At 40.4% G+C, this 26,985-nt stretch overlaps 1 protein-coding gene across 2 annotated transcripts; it reads left to right on the top strand.

The window, feature by feature from the left end:
- The first annotated feature begins 1,439 nt into the window (after positions 1-1,439).
- On the top strand, positions 1,440-26,515 carry dennd4a (DENN/MADD domain containing 4A). 2 transcript variants are annotated; one of them, XM_034085031.1, is made up of 30 exons: positions 1,440-1,632; positions 5,875-6,206; positions 6,405-6,651; positions 6,749-6,818; positions 6,966-7,135; positions 7,965-8,203; positions 8,312-8,378; positions 8,514-8,572; positions 8,671-8,815; positions 9,420-9,595; positions 9,968-10,068; positions 12,607-12,825; positions 13,279-13,424; positions 13,882-13,902; positions 15,432-15,565; positions 15,851-15,983; positions 16,334-16,540; positions 16,627-16,755; positions 16,860-17,004; positions 18,610-18,732; positions 19,669-19,779; positions 20,405-21,267; positions 21,349-21,565; positions 22,146-22,237; positions 22,331-22,506; positions 22,722-23,085; positions 23,587-23,704; positions 23,947-24,109; positions 24,196-24,260; positions 24,745-26,515. In XM_034085031.1, exons 2-30 carry the CDS (start codon positions 5,896-5,898, stop codon positions 24,879-24,881), a joined length of 5,148 nt encoding a protein of 1,715 aa, XP_033940922.1. In that variant the 5' UTR covers positions 1,440-1,632; positions 5,875-5,895; the 3' UTR covers positions 24,882-26,515. The 2 variants fall into 2 exon arrangements, with proteins under 2 accessions (XP_033940922.1, XP_033940923.1); XM_034085032.1 differs by lacking the exon at positions 13,882-13,902.
- The last annotated feature ends 470 nt before the right edge of the window (positions 26,516-26,985 follow it).

The following is a 26,985-nucleotide window of genomic DNA, read 5'->3' as shown; positions in this document are numbered from 1 at the left end:
AGTATACCCCCCAGGTGAAGACAATTAGACAATCACAACCGTGGGAAAACAGACAAGGCAGGAAACGTACTTTAGACACATGAGGGTAGACAAGACTATCAAAATAAAACAGGAACCTATCTAAACACATAACATGAAACCTAAACTAGGGAACAATCTTAGCAGAGCCGTCTACGCACAACACTGCTGAAGAGCTATAGGCAATCTGCTTGAAGTATTCAGGTTTTTCATTCAAAAAAACATTAGATTCATATTTTTCCTTTTTCTTATTCAACAAAATCTTCTCAACTGAAAAGAGGCAACCAGTGCACAGTGTGATAGTAACATTAGATGTATTTAATCTTATATCCTGTTTTTTCATCCAAGCAATCTTTTACTTTCAAATGTACGTGACTCCCATGACAACAAACCTACAATGTCAAAACCCTGTTGGTTTGATTATCATAAAGATAATTACAACATCAAATATTACACAGCAAGACCTGCAATCGTCCTGTACACAAATATGGACAAGCGTACATTTCAACAGAACTGTATGTCTTGGGGATCACCACAGAAGGGCAGTAGAGGGCAATTCAATAGCCACATCAGGCACTCTCACTCCTCTGCATCAGTTCAGCCCGTCCAAAAATGAGATAGTGTGTCTGCTGACTGCAGTTACTGTCAGAAAAAGTTTAAGCATTTCTTCAAAGTTAACAAATAAAATTGTTTGTGTTTTTTTTATTTTCTGCACTTCTCACATGTTTAATAGATAGATGGAGATTAACCTGTTCACCTATTTCAGTAATGTTGAGTTCATTTCACTGTGATTCAGTCAAATGCCAGAAAACAGATAAAAAGCCAGGTAGATAACTCAGTAATCTTTTATGCAAACAACCCCAAAATGTGCGAATTCCAGTTTCTCAGGTGTAGGGATCTGATGTTTTATTTTTTGGGTGGAATTAAATTAAATATCTTTACATCAGCTGGAAAATAAAATAAATGACATACAAAACAATTACATTTAATTGACAGTTAATCAAATGAAGATAATATTCTTCCTTTGCTTTTTTATTTTTTTAAATAACATGCTATTTCTTGTGTTTGGGCAACAATGTCTAGAGGATGAGTTATATATTAATACAATAACCATAATCATATCAATAATAATAACAACAATAATGTGAAATAAACAACAGAAATAATCACAGTCCTAATAATAAAAATGATAGTCTTTGGTAACCATAATGATAATAATGAGGCTTTTAAGAGAACACTATAAATGTGTTTTCCTATTCCTCTTGTACGCATTCGTGCTGCTCATTATAAACTATTTTACATAAAACATTTCCTCACATCTCAGACGTTTGTTTTACTTTTGTCACAGCTGTCAGCTTTGTCATCAGTGACGTCAGTGGAGGTTGTAATCAGTCACGTGACCCGCGCAGGTCTGGATAAAGCGCAGCTCGGGACTACACAGGCTGTTCGCATTCATCCAGTCCTCTGTACATTTCATTTTTTGTAACGATAAAACATGAAGACAGTGATACAAATAGTCAAAGCAACCACTGAAGATTGATATTTCCTACAACAGAAACCTGGGGTTTGTTTCTGCGCAGGCTCATATTCGACTGATCATCTTTTAACCGCGATGTGAGTAGATTCTTCTTTTACTAAGAATAAAAACAAACGACGCCCGCACGCTTATGAAGGTATTTTTCACGATTGTGTCTTATATACTGTCATCTTGTTTGTGATTGTGTCTGTTAGCGGTTCAAACGAGGTCTTTGATTGATTATTTTCGTGTTGGAAGATTGACAACTGACCGACACAGTTAACATATTATATTATTGTGTCGTCTAGCAATAATACTATAATGCTTTATAATGAGCATTGCAGGCTTAATGTTATTTATTAGATGTAGTGTGCGTCAATTAATCACAAAGAAGTAATGGATGCTCTTTTTATTGCATTCTGTGTAGATGCTCCATAAGATGGCTTCTTGTGATGTGGACAGAGGAGAAACCCCCTCAGTAGTATTGTGGCCGCTTCAGTCAGTTGTGTTTTTTTAAAGGCACATTTGCTGGATTTGTGGTAGACCAGATATAAGCATTGCATAAAATGCAACGTTGCAAGCTTTTAATGCAGGGTTCTTTTGCATGTTTTCTAGCACCACATTGTGATATTTTCTCCTCCATCGTTCTGCTCTATTTATCCTGGGCGTGTGTGGTTTCCTCTTTGAGCAGCCAGGGTCTCCCCTGTCAAACATAAGGAATGCAAATGGCTGATGAGGGGTTTTCTTTATGGCTAAGAGGGAACAGATGCTGAGTGAAATGTGGTGGTGGTTCCCTCTCCAGATCAAATTGCCCCTCCTGCTGTTAGCACAACCCTTTAATCCCCGCAGAGCCTGAGTGTCCAGCAGCCTGCCTCTGTCCCTGGGGTCATCATTACAACAACAACAACAACAACAACAACAACAACAACAACACTGTGATGCTCAGTGCAGAAGCCAAAGGCCTTGATTTCACATCACAACATTGCATGCAGTGTAAAGAGAGGCTAAATCTAAATCTAAAAGATACATTTCAAAATCCTGCATGGCTATTTAGGGCAAAATGTAGAACAAATAAACCTTCATGTATGAAATATTCAAAGGTGTGGAAGTGGATGACAAAATTGAAACTTCTCCCATTGCTTATAGAATTTCATTTCATTCAAGAAAGCATTTTGAAATATTGTATCACTCTTTAATTTTTGAATAAATAACATATATTGTCAAATAACAGTTTTGTCAAAACTGACAGTTCTTTACAAACTGGTTTTGCGAACCAAAATAAACCATAATATTTCTGATTTTAGTCGAGTCCCTAATGTTTCCCTAGATCCTACGGTTTTATTTATATCCATCAATGGTACAACCAAGAGGTAGCAATATTTTTAAATGAAGCCCTTGGAATACATACAGACATGTAATGTTTTCAGAAAATCAAAGTGCTTGGCTCCTTCAGGGTGAAATTAAATGTTGGGAACATTATGGCTCAAGTGGTACAAAATATCATCAATCTGTCATAATCGCAAAACATCCTGATGGAGGTGACTCATAAAAACATTAGTGGAATGGAGAAGTTGGCCTGGTAGCTGCCAAGAAGAGGAAATCCGCCGGGTCCTTATTTGTGCTGCTTTCAAAGCAAACAAAAAACGGTTGTGAATGAAAAGATTGCAGTTTGTGGGGAGGCCTTGAGTGACTCACTTCCAGTCATGGACTAACATGGAATTTTCTACAATAATTGAGCAGGAAGAGAGTTTAAAATTATGTAGAAAAATGAAATATTGAGTGTTTGAGTCAGGTTTATTAATAGGCTTTTTTCACTGAAGCAGGTCTCAAAGGATTAAAGAAGACACATTTGTTTTAATCTAGCCTGATGGACTGAACAGTCGAAGGGATATAATACCGTGTACAAACAACACAATGACAGTTATAGGCTAACTTTCTATTGTAGTGCAGCCTGCAGAGCAATATGAAGCGCAGATACTAATGGACAACAGTTAACTCGATATAAATACAGACAGAAACTATTATTATAGTTGTTCAATTTTAGGTGTATATTTCGAACAGAATCATGGTGGTAGCGACCCGGTCTGTTAGACAACTTGCATGTTCCCGGCTCGTTTCAGCACTAGAGGGGAAACATTTTCACAATTTTAGTTCAGTTTTGATGTTGTTGCTATGACAAGGATTAGATATCATTTTGGGCATGCGAGTCCTGAGGGGGAGGAATAGATGCAGAGGATGTACTGTCGTCGTAGTTGGAGCTAGAGATTACATCTATATTTAATCCTGAACCTTCCAAGTATTAAACGACACATCCAGCATGCCATCGCTTTTATATTTAGCAGCATATGTGATACCTACGGAGAGGAGGTATTATAGACTGGCATAAGTAATGTGTCACTTAAAAGGAGGGAGCTACGGAAAAGGGAAATGTTTTCTTTGAGGTTGTTGGCAGTGAAAATATGCCAGTTGATTTTCATACTTTATCAAAACTGTTGTGTTTAACAGCATTTGCATCATGACTGAAAGCTTTTACAGTGACGATAGAAAGTTTGTGAATCTTTGAGTGACCTGAATAATACAAATCCTCAAAATGATACTTGCCAACTACATACATTCATCTATTTGGAATACTGATCCACATATATGAAGTCTGTGACGTGGTATATTTTCTTCACATCATCTGCTGTCAAAACGCTTCAATAGTAATTCGATATAATAGGAATTGACAGCATTTGTCTTCTTTTATAGCCACACCAAAATGGAACATTTAAAAAAAGGTGTCTTTTAATATTACTCTTCTCAGTAAAATTGCTTTAGTGCCACTTGTTTGTAAGTGCTAGAAAAAAGTTTAACTTTTAACTGGAGCAACATGAAAAAGTTATAAAAGAATACCTTTTTTAAATGAGCATCAATGGTATCACATCCTAAGTGTAAACATTCACAGAACTTTCAGTTTTTCAGAAACTAACATAGAAACTAAATTATAATTATAACAATAAAAAAAAGAGTGAATATGAGTAAAACTAGTTGTTTTATCCATAAGTGCAACTATATATTTCTATAAATATAGCATTTTCTGCAGTTTTGCTGAGTCATCAGTTATATCCCCAGGGCTCAACACTGCAGAGCACAAAATAACTCATCTGAACAGCTGTCAGCCAGTTAATCAGGGAAAACACTCGTAAACAAAACACTGCAACTTAATGGGCAACCTTATGATGATAATTCATGATTATGAAAGACAACTCTCTGATGTACTGAGCAAATGAGCAGGCTTATGAAACATGAAAATATGTCTCCAAATGTAGCAACTGGTTTCTGAATAGTGTTATGGTTCCTGGTAGGCTCAGATATGTGCATGCTACTATAGATTATCTTCCTTTTTTTCCATGTTTTCATGTTGGCATTGAGTTTTACGCCGTAAGCCTGTAAGCAGTGCTTAGCTTCCTGCTCCATCAATCGTCCAGTCAGGGAACAGCACACACATCCATTAGCTTTAAAGCCAAAGTCCTAAGTGGTTGAGATATGGTCACAGCTTCTCGTGTGCCAGGAGTCCTCGCAGTGACACATCCAGCGCACAGGAGGGGAATAACTTTATGCTAACTCCTTCACATCCCAGTGGGGCAATAACAGGCAGCTGTTTATCAGTGTGCTGGTGAGTGTGGAGCCCCTGCGGAGGGAGATAAAGCAGGCTCTTCAGCAAAAGCACAATAAGCCAGCACAGAGCAGAGAGCGCTTCCAGGCTTTGTGAGGAAGCTAGAATAACAAGCTGACTCACAGGCACTTCTTCTACTCCTTTCTTTTTCCCGACATTGTTGAGCGCAGAATATATGTCGTCTGATTATTACCTTGCTGAGAGCTCAGAACAACCTTTCGTTGCACTTCGATGCACCCCCTCTTCATTTACCAATGTTCAATTGTTCTGGTACTTTTCCCTTCTGCACACTTTTTTTTCCCTTTCTACACAGGCATGTGTTTTATTTTACATAATCAGTCATGGCATATAGCGAGGTCAGTGGTCTTAAGCCCACCCATATTTCTTTTTGAAATATGGTGTTTTTGCAGACAGGAATGCCCACTAAATGCTTCCAGATGCTCTCATTATACTGATGTTTCTTTAATATAGTATGCAATTGTTAAAGCGTATGTCTATTGTACATGCTGCATGGAATCTCGGTCTGTGTGTTGATTCAGGGAGACAATTAATACAGTATGCTCAGAGAGGTACTTTCCTGATGGTGAATGCATATTTTCTCTTTTGTTTTTAAGAAAGACCACAGCTAGCAGTATCATTCAAATGCATAACGGAAGCCCCCTCCTCACTGCCCTTCTCTTTTCAGCCCACAGTGTGGGAATGGTAAATGATGGAGGATAAGGGGCCTCGTGTAGCCGACTACTTTGTGGTTGCCGGTTTCACCGACTCATCCAAGCCTCTGGAGGACGAGCTCCACTTTGATGATGCCTATCCCAAGTCTGTGAAACCAAACGCCCCCATCACCGACGTAGCTGTGGTGATCCGCTCCCTGGGTGAAGAGGTGCCCCCGGGTTTCACCTGTGTTGAAAGCACCCCCTCAGGCCTCTCTGCAGAGCTCAATGCAGCCAGCCTCAGGGGCCCTCAGATATTCCTGTGCTTCAAACGAGGCAGAGATAAGCCCCCACTGACAGATCTTGGGTAAGTAGTAATCCTCAGTCACTGACCCTTTACTCAGCAAGCACCACTAATCGCTTCTTTGCCTTGGGTCACTTTAATCTGCTTTAAACACATCCTCTAGTTTGACATCTCTTCCATGAATACATTATCAGAGCACTCCACTGATATTTCTTTAAGATGTCTTGTTTCAAACTTACCCAACACGTCTTTCGGTTTCAGGATTCTTTATGAGTGGAAAGAGAAACTGAAACCTGGATGTCACATCGTCCAGACCACGCCCTCAGGTCGCCCCGCCAACATCAGCAGCTCCTCGTCACAGCGCATCTACATCACCTACCGCCGTGCAGCCAAGAGCCAGCCTCACACCTCACTGGCCGTCACTGATGTCTGCATCATCATCCCCGGCAAGGGGGAGACGCCCCCCCACACCTTCTGCAAGGTGGACAAGAACCTCAACAGCAGCATGGTTGGTTAACACACTGAAAACACAATAACATCTCCAGTGTGTCTTTATGAATAATGCAGGTTTTGATTGATCTGTAATGTCTTCTCTCCTATTCCAGTGGGGATCCTCAGTCTACCTTTGTTACAAGAAGTCTCTGGCTAAAGCGAACACAATCGCATACAAAGCAGGTAAAGATGTGTGCAGAATTTGTATTATGAGCTAAGTGCTTAAGAATTCTCAACGAGGGCATTTCATTCATGTATTCTGCCTGTAAATGAAAATACAATGGAGTTATGACAACTGTTTCATACAGTATTTTGTGTATTGGTGTCCAGGTCTGCTGTGTAGGTACCCTGAAGAGGACTATGAGTCCTTCCCACTGCCCGAGTCCGTGCCTATGTTCTGCCTGCCCATGGGGGCAATGGTCGAGTGTTGGCCAGCACACACCAAACACTCCCTGCCTGTTTTTTCCACATTTGTACTGACGGGTGCCTCTGGAGAAAAGGTAAAACAACCTCCTTACATTTGTGTTACCAATAATAATGTTCCTTTTCAGAATGACATATTTAGTTTTGCCTTTGCAAAACACACAAAAACATTCATACTGATTTTGACAAGGATCCACCACTCTGTTCAGAGACATGCGATTTTTATTTACATCATCATTCATTAATTAGATTTCTGCTTTTCAAAAACTAAATTGTCCCTTAATTGCATCATTTCAGCCAGCCTCTCCAACTTCCTCCCTGTGCGTTATAATCCCTCATGGATTAGTTTGTTGATGAACTGCAGTACTTTTTCGTAGAAAATCAGACAATTGTAATGAACTTCAGGCCTTGACTGGAATCAAAAATGGTCTACGGGTTGTGTTTCGAATACTAAAAGGCTGAAGTCTGTGAAAGCAATGCAGCATAAAATATTTTTTGCAGTTCATCTTTTGAATAATGGATAGCTCATGCACCACTTGGGCTGTCACATACGTTTTAAACGCTGACTGCCTCAGTGCTCACTGTTGTTCCCTGCAACCTCTAGTTTGCAGACGAGTCCCCTGATACTTTACGCCTGAAATCTTCTGTTTATTTATTTGGGAGGAACAACTTCCAAGGACGGATAAGAAAATGTAGCTGATTTATTATGATGAAAACTCTCTTGTGAAGCAGCCACAACAGCTTACCTGAATAAGTTATTTCAATGGACCTGTGACTGCTGTGGCTTGTTAATTTGTGAAGTTTGCATCAGGATGTTAGCAAGTCTTTTTGATCTGTGTTCTTGTGCTTGTTCTGGATACTTGTTATTCAGATGATCAGATTACATTGTGATCTTTTTGCTTGCAGGTGTACGGAGCGGCCATCCAGTTCTATGAGCCTTTCTCAGAGGAGGATCTGTCTGAGCGTCAGCGTTCGCAGCTCGGCATGGCAAGCTCTGATCTGGGGTCTGATGGGAGCCGGAGTGTTTACAGCAACAAGAGCATCTGTCTGCTCTCCCACTGGCCTTTCTTCCAGTCCTTCAGGAGCTTTCTCACTTTCCTCTACAGATACTCCATCTCTGGCCCACATGCCCTGCCTATTGAAAAGTAAGATTTGTTTTCATTCTCTTTGTTGATGTCTGTCAGTCCCTCTGCGTTCAAATGTCTTTGTCTTGCCCTTATTGCTTAGTTGAGTAATTTTTATTTTACTTGCAGGCACATCTCTCACTTCATGCAAAATGTGCCATTCCCCTCGATTCAGAGACCACGCATCCTCGTGCAGGTGAGCTCAAAATGTGAAATTGTCCTCAAATCTGAATGCTTGCATCATTTTGTTTGACTAAAATGTATTTAATCCCGCTGTAGTTGTGAGCTTAATCCCTTCCCGCTCTAACACTCTCCTGTGTGTCTTCCACAGCTGTCTCCACATGACAGTCTGATGCTGAGCCAACCTGTGTCCTCTCCACTGCCTCTCAGGTAAAGAAACATCACTAACATACCACATTATTACATCAACACATTCTATATCTGATGAATTTTTAATTTAAAACCATTTGTTTGATTTGTGTTTTTAGTGGTGGGAGTCTGTCCACATTACTGCTGAATCTGGGCCCGAAGAATGCAGCCACTCTGCTGGTGCTGGCCGTCACCGAGCACAAGATCCTGGTTCACTCCCTGCGCCCAGCTGTGCTCACAAGTGTTACAGAGGCCCTCGTGTCTGTAAGTCATTTCAAATCCAATCAAACTTTATTAGTATTGCACTTTTCATACACAAAGCTAACTCAAAGTGCTTCACAAACCAACCACAATTTATACAAAATTACTATCTCCCACTTCCTAGGTATAACCAGAGTAACACATAGCTTTTTGATTTAAAAATCACTTAATACAAACGCAGGACTGAAAAAATCAGGAACAAAATAATAATAGAAAACCCCAAAAATGTAATATAAATAATAAAAAGGAATAAAATAAGAATAATATATCAATCAAATACAATTCAGCGAAAAAACGAATTAAAAAGCTGGGTCTTGAGTTTGTCTTTGTTTTCACTTTGGGTCTGATGAAAAGGCCAGTACCAGAACACCTGAGGCTTCTTGAGGGCTCATAGGTCAAATCCGATAAAAAGCTATGCCCAAGACCATTAAGAGCTTTAAAACCAATAAAAAAAAAATGGTATTGATGCTGTAGCTCACAGGGAGCCATCACAGAGACTTTCAATGTATTATTTAAAGAAATCAGAAAGATTGATGAGGATCTCACAAAATCTCTTGTGTCTCGTGTATGAATCGATCATATTGTACATTTTGATAATCCTTTTCAGATGATCTTCCCCTTCCACTGGCCGTGCCCGTACATCCCTCTGTGCCCGCTGGCTCTGGCCGGTGTGCTAAGTTGTCCTTGCCCTTTCATTGTGGGTGTGGACTCTCGATACTTTGACCTTTATGTGCCCCCATCTGACATCAGCTGCGTGGATCTGGACACAAACACAATCTCCCAGTAAGTCCCCTCTACTGTAACTTCAACCTCTCTGTGATATATGTCCACCTTTAACTTTAAAACATCCAGCCAAAAATAATCTACCCATGGTTTAGGTTTTTATATGTCTGATGTTGAAAGGTCTTCCCAAGGTTATCTGTAACTGTCAGTGAGAGTGTCTTATGTAATGATATGAGCTGGAATGTGAAATGTTCTTTATACACAAAAGCACATTTGGGTTAATGCTGGTCTCCCACATCAATTTAAAAAGCTGTTTGCAAAAGATTACATTTTCAGTGCTGATGTCATTTAATCCGTCTCCCTCCTTATATCTTTTTACAATGTTTCTTGACTGTCCTCCCCTTTAATGAAAACCATATGCTGTGCTTTCAGAAAAGAAGACAAGAAGGCTTTAACGTGGAAAATCTTGCCCAGGAGAGCCTGTAAACATCTTCTGAATACCCTGAATAAGATCTATCAGCAGCTCACTGAGGGTGAGTCCAGTCTGATGCTGATGTGGCCTTTTATATTTGGATTGATGAATAATTGATCTTGAGTCTGTTGATCTAGCCTTTACAGACCATTTTACAGGAAACTCATTGGATGCTTACACTGCTATATGAAACCACAATGTTTAGTGCATCCCAGGAGATATAAAGTGTAATTTAGTCTTCATCTGCTCCTGCTCCACCTGCCTGATCGAGATGTACTTAGATTAGTCATTTACTGCAATTCCCAGAAATGCTTTCACCCCTATACTCAAATTTCAGCATATCAAGTGGCTAAATGTATTGGGGTCTATAAAAACAGAAATATCAGCCTCTTCCCTACAATGTATTTTCTCCTTTGTGATGGTTAAACATTGTTAAAATGAATTACCAGCCTAGGAAGAAGCTCTTTGATTGCAGCCTATTAACATTTATCTCTGATGTTTCCTGCTTTCGCACCGTGGTTTAGCTGAACTGAACAAATTATGAAAATTATCATACATCACGATACGTATAAAAAAAAATTAATTGCTTGCTAAAAGCTGTGTTGCTCTCTGGCATTGTTGTTCCACAATTTTGGTTCAGAGTGAATAATGTTTACAGACTCTTGGTCCCCAGAGGATGAATACTACTGACTTTTTAATAGATTGCCATGACATTTGGTACAGTCATTCAATACAGACTGTAATCTTTTGTGATCTCTAACCTATCTTCCAGTTCCATCATCTAAAATTGTATTTGTTTTTGCAAATACCTGCAAAGTGAATTGCATTGTCTCTGGCTGCAGTAGGGTGCTTTTTATGCTGATTATAGCTTCCTTTAGCACCACCAAATCTTCATTGTCTTCATTTATCACCTGAAATACATATCTTTTCGAGAATGATTGGCACAAAATAGAGTACAGCTTTTAGAATTAATTCCGATCTTTCTCTCGAGTCATCATGTTACAAGAAGTCTTTCAGTTTCTTGACAATCGTTTATCCGATCAACTTCACACTTCAGTGGGTGCATTTGAGACGACCCAAGGAAGTACAGTGTCGAGTGTGAAAGTGTCTCGAGCGGTTTCGAGAGAAAGAAGCAATCGGCCAAATGGGCACAGCACTCCTTATATTATATTTATTCGTTTGTCCAGTTCTTGGTCTTTAGGTAAATACCTGAAAAACTAATGACTTTACCCTTGCTCAGCTGTACTTCATTAGTAATATTGTCCTGCTTACACATTCAAATACAACGCTGAACATGATAAACAATAAACATGCTAAATCAAATCAAGTTTTATTTATATAGCACATTTATAAACGATTTTTGGTCGAGCCAAAGTGCTGTACATATAATAAAAATAGCCTACAGTAGAGACACTTTACAGCAAATACAACAGCACAGATTGTTCAGAATATCAGTATGAGAAAAACGACACCCTCTATCCTTAGACCCTCTCCCAGGACGGACAGACGTGCAATAGATGCCGTGTGTAAATCGAAGAGATAATACATTTTACAGCATATAGACCGAGTGTTAGGAAATGCATGTGTCTGTAATAAGAAGATGAATCCACGAGGATGTCATCAGGGAAGCAGCATGACGAGACCCAAGGCAGGACCGCAGAGACAGGTTCAGCCACGACCCGAAGTCCACGACTTAATCCAGAACTCAGGATAGAGGATCCAAGACACAGGACTACAGCAAGAGGATCAGCCTCGACTCTGAATCCCGGCGTAGATATAGATACAAAACAAGAAAAAAGATTTGGCTGGGTTAATCGGAACAAGAGAATACACAGACACAGACAGAGAGGGGAAAGGTCATTGGATAAAAGTTATTCTTGATAACCCTCTAGAAAGATCTCATGAACTTCCCCACTCAATCTATCAAGACCCGAGCAGTTCTATTAGATATAGGATAAGAAACAGAGATAGGGAGCACAACAACCTATCTCTTCGTCAGATGCACTCCCCCGCTCATCTAAGCGACTCTGTACCCCGTTACCCTTTACAAGGCCATAGACCAGCAGAGGGAAAATGGAGGGTGGGTAAGGGTAAGGATTTTTAAGAATAAACCGCAAGGGTCTAATGCGAAAAAAGATGAAATATAAGGTACTATATTTTAAGTAATCCTATCTACTATTCCTATATTTGAATAATGTATAAACTATTTTAAAAATACTTTATGAAATCCTATGTTATATTATAAATATTAAAATAAAGAACTAAATGAATAAATAAATAAATGAATAAATAGATAATTAAACAAAAGCCAAACATCATCAAGTTAGCATTGTAACAAATTACCTTGGCTTAGTTTATGCTGGTTGTCAGCATTATTTTTCACTATGACAAATGCATTTTAGAAGGTAAAATAAATAACTGTCATTTTGGCAAACTTATGTGAGTTATGTGCTCGTTTAAAAAAATAACACCCAACCTTTTTGATAACAACAATAACTTCTTAATATTTTGTGCTTCATTTTGATGGTTTTAAATTAGCATATTTGTTGTTGTTCATGTGCTCATGCGTTCTACATAATGTGTTGTCGTGTGCCCTCAGGCGGTCAGCTGAACCGTGAGGATGTGCATATGGAGCACACAGTGACTGACAGTGAGCTCAACGGGGGGAAGAGCCTCCACACTCTGGAGCTGGAGATCCAGGAGGCCTTCCTGCGTTTCATGGCGGCCATCCTGCGAGGCTACCGCTCCTGCCTGCTGCCCATCACACAAGCCCCCTCTGAAAAGACCACCGATGCCAGTTCCCTCTTCGACATACAAGGTACACTTCAGTTTTAACTGCAATACCTTACCTTATTCAATCACAAAAACACGCTGACAAGCTATTTTTGTCATGCCTATACGTGATTCAGGGCTGAAGCAGGACAGGGGGTTAAGGTCTGAGTGCTCCTTCATCTAAGTTTGGCCTAAATCACAGCTGAAATTGCTCTAGCGATTTAGCCGAAGCCTCAGTGGAAATTAGGCTTGGATGACAAACCGGGGAAACGGCCATGATTAGCAGCACAATGTCCCCTCACATCTGTGTGCTCTTATGCAAGCGGAGCAGCCGAGAACAAATTGTTTCATATCACAGTATTCATTTCCTGTAAATGTTGGTTAAGCCTGCATGTTGACCCCGCTAACGTTCCAAACCGGCTTGATGACTAAATGTACAATAATTTGTAATCTTATATCAATGCCCACATGTCATGACATAATGTCTTTTGTGCCACAGGTTTTCTCAAGAGCAGAGACCGCTCCCACCAAAGGTTTTACTCCCTCGTGACAAAGACTCAAATGTTCAGCCGTTTCATAGAGGAGTGCTCTTTCGTCAGTGATAAAGACGCCAGCCTGGCCTTCTTTGATGAGTGTGTTGATAAGGTGAGGAGCAAATCTTTACTATGGATTTGTTTGTGTCAGAGACAATTCATCAAAACAAGTAGGAACAAATTCCTCAATAACTATATATCGTCTGGCCTCCACCTGGTCCCATAGGAGACACAGCTGAGGCATTCAGAGGCAAGATTAATCACTTGCTGTCCTCTCAATTAGGATGTCTTAATTAAGGTCTTGGTTTAATTTTAAGGCCTTAATAAGTAAATAACAGGAACTAATCGAAATAAACAAATACATTTAAATTGTAATAAGCATATCCCTTGAGCCTGGTCTGAACATCAATGCTGAGCTTTTCTAATCTATAGTATCCTCAGCTACTTCAAGTTATTTTGTGTTTTCTTTTCTGCAATTTCTACTACTGCCCTCCTCTTCTTCTTTTCTGATGTTCTGCCTTTTGTCTTTTCTGCTGCTCTGTTTGTCATCATGGCCTATTGCCTGGTAGCTATACACCACTGGAGGCAAGGTAAGAGCTTGTCTTGAAGCTTTTATGTTTGTGAAATTCATTCTTTTTTCAAACAGTTTTCCCTTTTTAGCTGTAAGTGTTTTCCTTTGTTCTTGGCGCGTGACTCAGCCCAGAGTATTTTGTCTCTCTGTACTGAATAAACCAAAGTGAGGGGAAGGGAGTGGAGCTAAAAGTGCAGGAGACATCTTGGATGTGAGGATGTGCATTAGCTGTCAGTGTGTGTCAGCTATCTGCATTATTGAACTAGGTGCCATAATGAAGCACAGAGAGGTCATGCCGAACTGTTCAAGACTCTGATGTTAGGCTGACACAGTGGAATTAATCATTTGTGCTCGCCTTTCACTGAGATGACTATGCACTTAGAGTCTCTCTAAATTATAAGACAGAAGAATGACAGAGAAAGACGGAGGCGATTATCCTTAGCTGTCAAAATGTTTTTTTTGAAGAAATCCCAGAGGATGTTGTCCCGCTAATTGTTAGTGAGAGGGTTATTCATTTGAGGATTTGACAGCTTTGAACACAACCTGCCCACACATGTGTTGTAACACATACAAAAAGACAAAACATTGCACTATCCTCCAAAAAACATCTCTGTTCTTACAAACTTGTGCAATCAGGAAGTCGCGATTACATCCTGCACACAGTCCTGTTAAAGTGGTCATTGCGGTTGTTATTGAGAAGTGGAAGCATTGATTCATTCAGTGTCAATGCTGCTGAGGTTGACAAAGAGTGTGTGATTGAGAAAGACCTCTTGGGTGTAAGAGGAAGGGCACAGCAGAATCGAAGCGAGGGTCAAAGAGAGTTAGCTGACAGAATCATCCACTTGACTGAGTGGAACAAATCCTGTAACGCAGTAGCACTGGGTATTCAGCAGCTGACAAAATATTAACGTTTTTGTGACGCTCGTGTCCAAGATAAGCTGGTAATAGATTCCGATAAGCCGAGTTCGTGCACATCAGCATAGCAGGCTTTTTATGATCTCCCATAAAGCTTTCTGTCAAGATTTTCTCCTAAAAGAGAATGTGGCTATACCTTGTAATGCAACACAAAGGAGTGCTACTGTTGTCTTTTTGCTAAGTCAGACAGGAAGGCAAAGGTTTCTACATTTGTCTCCATATTATAGTAGATCTCTCAGTTCTGAGCTGAAGAAAATGTGGCAGTTTAATATGAAGCACTGCTGACAAAGTGGTACAATTGAATTGTTTCATGTCCCTAGAGAAACATGGCATTCATTTTGTCCAGGTCACTGCAGCCTGGATTCATTCAATCTTTTGGGAAACATATTATCAACCCCCAGACTTGGCAGTGCCCTTTAGATAAATGGAAATGGGGCACGAGCCATATTTCTGATGTAGATGGACTCATTACTGACATCTGTTTGTCCTCAGTGACCCTCACAACTGATCTGATCAGAGGGCCCAGACAGTATCAGATGCCCAAAAGCCCCCAGGCTGCATTGTGTTTCATGGAAAGCTGAGAAGACAAAACAGAGGGGAAAATTACAAATATGTTTTTCTCTCGAAACCCAGATGGACAGTGAGCGACCAGAGGAAACCAGACTGATGGAGCTAGATGAATCCCATCGTAGCGAGCACACGGTGTACGTCAACCCTCCGGAGCTGCCCCCACTACCACAGGGAGAGGAGCATCCTCTGTGCTATAGGTACCACAGATAAATCTCTTAAGATGGGCTGTTTCTTTTGTCTGACACGCACTTCTCATCGACCCTGGGTGCATACCGTAAAATGTCTCTGTTGTTGCAGAATTTGTTACTGCTTAAGGGATTTGTGATTATTTTGAGCCTCACTTTAGGATAGATATGTCAGTGTTCAAGCTCACAGGGTGTCAGACAAACTATTGTGCTTGTCACTCGGTTTGCCACTGTTCATGTTGGATTGTTCTCTATTTCAGTTTATGTGCCAATGAGTGATTTTATGTCTTTCTGCAGCTACTCTGGATTCCCTGTGCTGAACGCTGAGCTACTGGAGCCGCTGGACGGACCAAATCCTCCTTCAGCCGGCATGACCTCACGTCACAGCAGCCCAGCCAGCCCCACGGCCATCTTCAGGCGCTCTAAGCAGGTCAGCCATTAGAGTAGTGAGAGATTTAAAATAGATTCTGTCTTAGAGGTGAAGAAGGTTTTATTGATCTATAAACATAATTTCTAAAGACTAAAATGCTCCCTGTTTTCCCTGTCTTTTATTTTTTTGATATTTTAAAACACAACGTACCTTTTTATTGTTCAATCTGATACTTATTTGAGAGTATTTCTTTCTTTTTTTTAACGTTTGTTATTTTAAGATTTTAGCTCATTTTACTGCTGCATTCATTCTCCACAATCATGGCGACAAGAATCGTTAATGCAAAATGCCAATGGGGTTGCTAGAGGATGATAAATGATCCCGACATGTGATGTTTTTTTCTTTCTCAGGAGATCAAATCAGCTCAAAGGATGGCCAAAACCTATTCCTCAATGCCTCAGATGTGGTCCAAGTGTCTGCTGCGCCACTGCTATGGCCTCTGGTTCATCTGCCTCCCAGGCTTTGTTGACACCTGTCACTCAAAGGTGCGGGCTCTGCGTACAGCTTACGATGTGCTGAGGAAAATGCAGGACAAGAAGTTGCAGGCTCCAGATGAGGTGAGAAACTGTTTAAGACATCACACAACTATATACACATTAAGCATTGTATATGAAGTTTAATATCCTGGTGTCTTCTGTCCAAGGTGTGTTACCGTGTGCTACTGCAGCTGTGTGGGCAGCACAGCCAGCCAGTCCTCGCTGTCAAGGTGTTGTTTGAGATGAAGAAATCTGGAGTTCAACCCAACGCCATCACCTATGGGTACTACAACAAGGTGGGTGTATCTACTGTACATCCACATAAGGATGAAATACACCAACTGATCTGACTCTTAAGTCAGACAGATTCGTTTAAATAAAAACAAATTTTTTTTTCTAGGCGGTGTTGGAGAGCACATGGCCCTCCACCACCAGAGGAGGATACTTTCTGTGGGGAAAGCTGAGGAACGTGGTCCTAGGTGTGCTCCAGTTCAAGCGAGTGGGGAAAAAACAACAGACGCCGCACAGAGATCTTCAGCTTTCAGGTAGGAAAATGTATGACATGACACTGGGATGCATTAAATATATATATAAATATATATATATATATATATACACCCACAGTACTGATATCTGATATGTGGTACCCCCTTTCTTACGATTTATTCAGATAATTAAATGTTCCATTTTTAAGCAATTCTTTAACAAACATCTGTCGAATTATGCTCCATGCAGTCATTACTTAAAGGTGGGGTAGGTACGTTTGAGAAACCGGCTCGAGATATACTTTTTGTTATATTCCATGGAATGCTCTTAACATCCTGATAGCAATGAATACATTAAATGCTTTGACAAAAAATCCATAAAAAAATGTCATCTGTGGAAGCCGTGGTACTGTAAAAAGCACGACCAATCATTTTAGCCGGCCCGGCTAAAGTAACTGGATGACCTACCTGCCTGTCAGCCTTCCATCTGTGCACAAACTTATCTCGTGCCCTCATTGGTCATGTGCGCGTTCGTGTGTGTTGGAGGAGGGGCTCTGTAAGGAAGTGGCAGATTGTTTCCGGCTGTGTATTTTCAAATTCTAGCGCACTCAAGCTGGTTTCTCCAAAATTACCTACCCCACCTTTAAGTTATTAAAAACACACGGTTAGATATGAACTTTGATTTATTCATTTAAAATGTGCCAGTCATATATAAGTAAGATTAGAAATAATAAGAACACTCTTTTGTAAACAAATTAATCAATCACATACTGTATGGTATGTTATCAACCATAGCATGTTTCAGGCCTATTGCCCAATATGATAACATACATAATATATCATAAACTCCCACACTGACTGCCTTAAAACACCAAAACACACCAGTAGTCATTGGTCTACCTAAGACTTATCAGGTTTTAACTTTGTTTAAGATTACAAGTTCATGAATAATTACTTTCCAACTAGTACTGAAAGTATAGAATCTTTCTCACAAGATGTTTTTAATTATTAGAAATGAGTATGATCCGAGCAGTCGTTTCTTCTTTTCTGGTCTAATAAGAAGGTTTTTTCCACCTCCAGCACATACCATTCCCAGCCCCTGTTTTCTTTAATGACACTCATTAAACAGAGTGAAGAAGTTTTCCTCCCCAGCAGACACAGCACACAGGTCCATCTTTATTCTGGTCCCTAATTCCCAGTCCTACTCTCATTACCATAATGAATGATGTTGAAGGGGCTCTGATGAAAGCATCATGCTTTAAGCACATACTGCAACCTTGTTGTTTTTGTTCTTGAGAGTTCATTTGGAATTAATTCCCTTTTACATAGAGGATTGTATACAACGTTTAGAGTAGCATGGTCTTTTAGTTATTTCAAAAATAATTCTTTAGTGATTTTACAATTAGTGAACTGAAAATGTGCAGTATGTGATTTGTTCAACCTCCATTTGGCTCTCCTTTGAGTTGGGATATCTCCTTTGTAGTTCAATCCCAATTACAGCTATGTGGAATTCAAAGCACCTGTGTATCTTTGCATTTGGTGATAACGATTGCAGCACCATTCAGTGATTGTTTACACACAGCTCTTTACCAGCTGGGCTCAGGTCTCATAATCCTGTTGGTACGTCATGTGTTTTAATCATCCTTTTCTGTTATCTCCTTGCAGACGGCAGTGATCTTGACACAGTCAGTCATGGCAGTTTGGACAGTGCTAATGACTCTGCAGAGCGCACATCCATTGACACGGACTTCACTAAAATGGACTCCAGTGATGATGGATTTAGTACAGGTAAGAAACCAGAGTTTGCTTCCCTCGTTTTGAACTTTATCACTCTCATCTGTTAATTGTGTGACCATTGCTACTCGTGTCTCAGCTTCACTCTGGAAAAATATAATTTGATTGAATTCACCACCTTAGAAGTTATCAGAATTCATCAAATTGTCTACCTAAATGTCACTGTGCTAAATGTTAAAGGCTAATCAAATGTCATAAGTGATTGTGGCGACATAAGCACATCCATAACATCTTTACAGGTGCTGAGGAACAATAATATGCACAACATTTCTTATTATCATATTTTATGTGGAGGAATGGAAAACCATTTGTAGACAAAACATTCTCATGTCAAACATTGTAAAAAAAATCATAAATAAACATTGGGAACAAGCTAGCATGATGCAAGTTTGTCCTGTCTTTATGCAAAACATGTAAATCAGACTTTGACATTAAATGGATTGGTTCCTTTGGCAATACTTAGATTATTATTTTGTCCTTTGCCTCACATTCTGACTAATAGTTAAAGGCCAGTAAATGCAACAGGGTTTATGTCTGTCTATCAGTATGATAAAACAATAACAATACCATGGATGTGAATCTGGCTTACAACTAGTTTTGTATTTCTTAGCAGAAAACAACTGTATAAATGAGAAACTCTGTGAGGATAACACGCTTTGTACACCTTTATGCAGTTCGACCTTGTGAATATGATGACGTTTTTCAAAGAGTCCATTCCTCTCTTGCTGCTCCTGCTTTTCTATTCTGGGAGTGCTGTGTGATGTGAGCTGTATGGACTATGACTGCACTCTGTTGAAGAAAAACTCTCAGATCACTTGTCACATATAAAGCAATCCAAGAATAGCTTGTTTCTGATTCACTCTTCTAAAAGAGGAAACTTAGAAAGGAGAACAAATACAACAGGAGAGTAAAACCTCTTGTCTTTTCCAGGTGGACAGTCAGACCAAGGCTACGATTCACTATCCAAAGAGGAAGAGAGGATGTGCACCAGAGATAGTGACAACACACCATCGGTGGAAGACAAAGGACCGAGGCAGTCCAGTGAGTTATGGATCAGATTCTATCTCTAATCGTTGACACTTAGCCTCCATGTCTGCAGTAGTGAATCACAGCTTACTGGCAGCAAAACGAATTCTCTCCCTCTAAAAGCTGCACTCTCTAAAAGCTGGGGGATCATATGGCAGTGTGGGTGTAGTATATTCTCCACTCGTCCATTTGCTGTTATATTTAGATGTTCCTGAGAAAGACTGTTGATGGATGAATATGTTAAGTAAGCAGGTGATTGTTTGCATGACAGGTATTGTGTTGAATGCTGTGCCTAATTACAACTTGCCATGTTTGATGTATTCTCTGTTCAAGCTTTTGTGATCAATGGTCAACAAAAATCAGCAGAGTTACTTAATTGTTTGGGATGGAAATGGAATACAAGATATTTTAAGATTGACCACTGTCCTCTAAGGAACTAAGCAGCTGACATATACTCTTCTTCACTCAAATGCAGTAGCTTTATTCTTGCATGAACACCTGCACTACAGAAACTGAAGATTTTGAATTGATGCAAGCATTCAGATTTTAGAGGTGTGGATGGTTGTGCCAAATGCACACAGATATGTTTTCATTTTCTATCGCCTTAATAATTTGATTTCATTTTAATTTCACTCTTCAGTACCTGAGATTGAGGCTGCAGGCAGCAGCATCTCTCCTTCTACAAGAAACTGCAAGGCAACAGATATCAGAGCAGGTCTGCCAAAGAAAGAGAGGCCAAAATCTCTTGATTTGTCAGATGGACAAGGAAGTCTAAGGCTAACCGTCCCTCAACTAGGGTCAACAAAGCAGCATCACCTAGCTGCTGACAGACTGCACGGTGTAGAAGAAGAAGAGGCAGAGACTGATGATCAGAAACCCGGTGTGGAGAGAAGTGTCAGCTGCAGCGGTGCAGCGGAGAGGCCAGGAGGGTCAATGGAGAGGAGTGTCAGCTGCAGTGCTGGGACAGCGAGCAGAACAGGACTCCAGAAGGGCTTTGATCCCCTGTCACTGATGTCCTCCGATGCCGCAGAGTGCAATCAGGAGAATGGAGACACGCCCACGGCCCGACGCGACCTCGCCGAGGAGATTGAGATGTACATGAATAATGGCAATAGTCCCCTGAGCAGCCGCACCCCCAGCATGGACCTGCAGAACCCCTCGAGCCCTTTGTTTCGCTCCGCCTCGTCGCCTCACACCTCGCCTAGACCCTCCACCTTGCTGCGCTCCAACACGCACCTCCCGCTGCCTGTCAGGTCCAAAGAGAGGCTGAGGACGTCACCCTCTCTTCCCCTGGGTGTTTGTACCAAAGTCAGGGAGAGGCCTTCCTCCTTGGTGTCTCCGTCCTCACCTACTCCCTCCTCCTCCTCATCGTTCTCCATGGACTCTCTGTTCACCCCAACTCTTTACATCTTCAAGAGCAGCGTGTTATCAGCAGGGAAGGGCGTGGCTGAGAAGGCCAGTCGCTTCTACTCCCGTCTGTCCTCACAGACTTCATTGACACAGGTTGGTAGTGGAGAACCTTACGTTTACCAATGTATCTGCTGATGAAGCTACCCCTATTGATATTTCTCTTCTCCCATACAGGATGCAAACAGTGACCGGCTAAGTGTCTGCTCACTGACGTCAGGAGAGGCGGACTGCTCCTCACTGCTTGATCATGACTCCTGTCTGGACCCAGACGGCTTCACCTCCCCCCAGCACGGCAGCGTGTCCCGCCTCAGGAGGAGCCCGGTTGTAGGTCATGCCAACCTGGGCAGCCCGAGCACCCCTGACAGAGTGTTCAGACACAACTCCTTCTCAGGTTTGTTGCACCTCCTTTAATATATTGTTGGAATAATACTGCTATAGCTTTGGTTTAACGATGAATCTAAGATGTTTGCCTCAGACGAACAACACAATCCATCTTTATTAAGAGCAGTTGGCAGCCTTTACAAAAGCATCAACAATGTGAGAAGTCATAGCTTGTAGCCATGCTTGTTAAATTGCTTTAACGTTGCATTGGATCCCAGCAAAACACTTTTACGATCTAAATTTAGAGTTGTTCTCAATGGAGAGCGTCGGCTGCTCGGTTCAAACTAGGCCAGCAGCGGTGAGAGCTGATTCAGTGTGTAGGCTGCTCTGCACCCAGCCACAGGACCAATGCTAAAGATAAACACATGAACATGCACATGTGCATGCATACTTACCTAAACAAACCCATACACACCAATTTCAAATAAAGATTGCTAACCTGCAAAACAAAACAAAAGTCTGATTTGATTTGCCGCTTAGTTTAATTTCTCCACTTTTGCTGTATTTAATCCAGACATGCAGCTTTAATCGTAATTTGAATCTTGGCTCTGTCTTGTGTGTCTAATTGTAAAATCCTTCATTGTATCCAGGTGGTTTGGCACTTCCTTTTAAAACTCCTCACACTCCAGATTCCTCCCCCGACACCAGATGCTTCCAACCCACTCCCAACTACACCATAGAGGTAAATTACTCTCTTATATAAATCTCTCATCTGGACACTATCTCAGAGTCTCATGATTGAATGTTACATTGTCTCTTCTGCTTCTTAATCCAGGTGCTGATGTCCAGCTGTTCACTCTGTAAGACGTGTGACTGTCTGGTCTACGACGAGGAGATAATGGCCGGATGGACAGCAAATGACTCCAACCTGAACAGCACCTGTCCTTTCTGTGGCACAGCTTTCCTGCCTTTCCTCAATGTAGAAATCAAAGACCTGAGACCACACAGCAGGTACATTCTCACTTTACACTCACCAGTATACGCTATATATTCCCATAGTACTTAAATCAATTCACTGAATTTACTGCTAATATAAGGTTGGATGTATTTGATCTCATATGCTAGATTGTTTTATTTGTATTGGCTAGCTGACTTGAAATGTGCTGACACATGCACACACACTCAGACTTTAATCATTAATTCATATTCTCTGCGTCTCCTCTCAGGTCTTCTAAGGAGAGTAACCCTGTTACAGGGGAAGTCACTTCAGCGACTCTCAATCCCGAGACCAAAAAGTCTTCTTCAGACGATGCAGCTCAGTTCTCTAAAGGTCCCGGGCAAGAACAGGGGAGCAGCGAGAGGGCAGGGTTGCCCCCGGTGACGGTGCCCTACCTGAGTCCTCTGGTCCTGTGGAAAGAGCTGGAGAGCCTGCTGGTGAACGAGGGCGACCAGGCCATCTCCTCCCCGAGTGTTGTGGACCATCACCCCATCGTCTTCTGGAACCTGGTGTGGTACTTCAGGAGGCTGGAGCTGCCCAGTAACCTGCCCGCCCTCATCCTCGCCTCCCAGCACTGTAGCCACGGAGACCAGGTAGACACGCAGGCCTCTGTCATGCACACCCACATATAAATTGTGTGGATAGACCCACAAGTCAACATTTTAATAACTCAATGGTTTGACATTTGTTGTAAAATGCGCTCGGGAAGTTTGCCGTTCTCACTTTGTTGTCGAGTTAGATGTGCATATCGATAACACTCTTACATCTGTATGAAGTCCGACAAGAGATTGGAATCTATCTTCTTCTGTAATTCTCTCCACGAAAGTAAATTAGTGTATTTCCCGAATGTCAAACGACTACTTCAAACCTCTTTTCAAAGAAAGAAGAAAGTTCTTTAGTGACTCCTAGTGGTAGTAGACAGAACCAAGCAATGCATAAGAGCAGAACATTGACACAAGCCATTTTCTCTCAATTTTTTAAACAAATGAAAACGAAATTATTATCCATGACTAAACGTTTTTTGTGTATTCTTCCTGTTAGGGTTGTTACATACAGAGTATGTATTAATCGCTTAATATGTTTCACCCCTGCAGACTCCTCAGAGTGTTTCATATGAGGACAGTAAGCAGGTGCTTGTGAGGATAATGTGGGACAACCTGAAGTTGCACAAAGACAAAGTCCAACCCTGCTATGTCCTGTGGAACTCACATTGTAAGTTACAACATTTGTTTTGATGTCATTTATTTAATTATGTTTCAAAAGTTAAATCGGCTTTAGATTATATTCTGCTGGCAAGTTTGATCAAGGTCATATATTTACATGTAAATTAAATAATGCATGAAGTAACCAGGAAAACACGCATTATTCAGTTCAGGAAACCTATAAATCATTCCGACCTTATCAGTACTTTACTCTTAGAATCCTGAGTGATGGAGATCTCTTGATCTGTGCAGGTGCAAACTCCCTGGTTCGCTCTGGGCTGTGTGAAGAAGGGCAGCTCTTTACTGTGGAGCTCCTGCAGGGTTTTGTGAGGAGCATCAAGAAAAGTGATGTCTATCAGCCAATGAGCCAGATCATTCAGCTGCTTGGGCCAGAGCTGGGCTTCAAAAGACAGAGGTGAGGAAATAAAGGATTAAGCTTTCTGTGGATTACAGATTATGTGTATGCAAAGTGTAATGTTTTTCTTTTCTTTATACAAAAAGGAGCCTGTACCGAGACTTACTGTTCCTCGCTCTGGTGGCTTTGGGAAAGAACAACATTAATATCAGTAAGTTCAAAAGCATGATGTCCTGTTTTTAGCCATGTCAGCTGTCTGTCTGGCGCTCTGTCAACTACTTGAAATATCTCTTAAACTGTTATATGGATTGCTGTGAAATATGGAACAGCTAACCATTTAGCCCAGATAATCCTACTGAATGTAATGACCCCTGACTATTCTACTTGCCACCAGCAGGTCAAAGTTGTTATTATCTTGTGAAATATCTCATTTACCGGAAGGATTCATTTGTGCTTTTATCAGCAAATGTTATCCTGCAAACACGCTATACGTCAGCATGTTAGCATTGACCGTCTGAGCATGTTAGCATGCTAACGTTAGCATTGAACTTGCCTCTGCAACGGGTTTTGTGACGTACAGCCTCACAAAATCATTGTCACTGCTATAAACTACTCTTTGTTATTTTCGTGGTTTTCAAATATAGTTAAATCACATATGACGTCCACATTTTTAACAAACTATTACATCTTTGCAGATGCTTTTGACCGGGAGTACAAGTTGGCATATGATCGCCTCACCCCCAACCAGGTAAAACTGACACACAACTGTGACCGGCCCCCAGGAGCAGGAGTCATGGAGTGCAGGAAGACTTTTGGAGAGCCCAGTCTGTAAACTACTTCTCCTCTTATGTCCCATTATTATTTTCCTTCAACCTTTGGTCACTACTGTTTTATTTTTGGACTGCTCCTCAGACTCAGGGTCAGCTCACCTGACTTAGCACAATAGGAAAATGACTTGTAAAGCAACTGCCACGAGTTTATACTGTTAGAACTGAGAGACGTAGAGGGACGGCTTTGTGTTTGTAAATATTTTAAGAATCCACTGTATTTTCATTGTAACTATGGTGAAATGTTTGTACAGTTATTATACAATCTATTTTATGACTTTGTTTCTGTTAAAGCTGTGAGTATGTAAAATCAGGTGTATGTCACATTGAAATTCACAAGTGGTCCTGGTGACCTTGTTAAGACTGTTGTTGAGTGTGTGTATAATAAGCACTTGCTTTGAGTCATTTGTGTTTTACAAAGCACTTTGACAAGATGAGCTCTTGCCATTCATTCCCATTACGTAACGCTGTGACCCAGCAGCCTACGCTTAAGTGACTTTTTATTTGACAGCTGCAGGACTCACTGCACTGTTTAACATTTCCCTTATAGCCTATGCAGATAATGAAGGCAAAGACATTCCTCCTAATCTGCACCCTGTACACATAGCCATGCTCATATTCCTGAATACACTAAACTAGATGGTAACAAAAAAAACATTATTATTTCTGAATCAAGAAGGGAGTAGGCTATGTAATATTTGTAAATGCACAATGTTTGTTCATTTATCCTTTTTTGTAAAATGTACCAAAATAACCCAAAAAGGGAATAATACTTTTATGATTAATTAACATTTGTTAAGCAATACTTTTTTTAATGTAATGATGTATGAGATAATGTGACCACCAAGGATTTATTTCCTTAAAATGAATACAATCAAACTTATAATAGATGAATAAAAAGAGAACATATGGTTTTCTGTTGGTTTAATCAACACAATGTTTTTGATAAAGAAAATAATGTATTGACACAGTAATGGATCTTTAAAAATGTATCTGATTCTTGTATTTGGTACATTTCCTTTTGTTCTTCACTGTATAGTGTAGATGTCATTTTTACATATTTGGACAAAAGTGCACTGTTTAATGTGATATACGGAACAAAAAAGGACATTTTAAATCTCTTTGAACAGATGATGGTGCACTGAGAAGATTTAAAGATGTTAATGTCAGGACGACAGCTCTGACCTGCCCTACTTCAAAATCATTTCAGAAAAATGTGTGTGATGGTTCACCGTGTTACAACTGTCTTTCACTTTTAACTGACAAAAACCTGCCTAGATACCGCAGCTTATTACTGGACAAACCACAACGATTTATGATGATACGATGCTGGATTGAACATGGCTGTGTGCTTGGAATAAACACCAATATCACAACATGGACTGTACATTTCCATTTTAATCACCTTACAATCTGTGACAAAAAACAAACAAACACCGATGACCAAAACATTTGATGTGTACACGTTGTTTACACTATTTGTCAACAATGTTAATGACATATTATTTACCATTTGTAACACAGATAATAATTTGTATGATTTTTATATAAAAAAAGAAATCAAATTTCTTCCCTGGCTGGATCTATAGTTTGCTTTCATTTATAAATAAAACACATTTATTCTACAGATGTTCAGTTTGATCATTTCCAAAGTGTGTGTTGCTATGCCTGACCTTTGTTTTATAATGCATTAAAATGCATGACATAACAGTGAGTTCAAGCAAGCTCATTTTCTCTATAATGAATGTTATTAAACACATGTTGGTGCAAGTTTATGCACACAGAGAATAAAAAATGCACATTTAGAAACCATCAACTTGTGCATATATTCTAGATTTCTAATTACTTCCTGTAGATGCTGCTTTTTAAACAGTGAAACAAAACCATGTTGGTCTTCACTCTCTTCCACTTCCTACAATATATTACGTAATAGTAAAAGATGCAATTGTTACAAAAAGTGAGTATGTGACAAGTTCTAGGAAAGGTTGTAGTATGTGTTTAGTTGCCGTCATACCAGACACATTTTACTGGCATCAATGCAACTACAGTAGCTTTCTGCACAGTTTCTATAACTATTTAGATCCATGTTCATGAGATCCGTGTATGCAA

The sequence above is a fragment of the Pseudochaenichthys georgianus genome, chromosome 6 (genome assembly GCF_902827115.2).
Source record: "Pseudochaenichthys georgianus chromosome 6, fPseGeo1.2, whole genome shotgun sequence".
Lineage (NCBI taxonomy): Eukaryota > Metazoa > Chordata > Actinopteri > Perciformes > Channichthyidae > Pseudochaenichthys > Pseudochaenichthys georgianus.
Note: the sequence above shows the minus strand (reverse complement) of the source record. Positions and strands in the feature narration are given on the sequence as shown.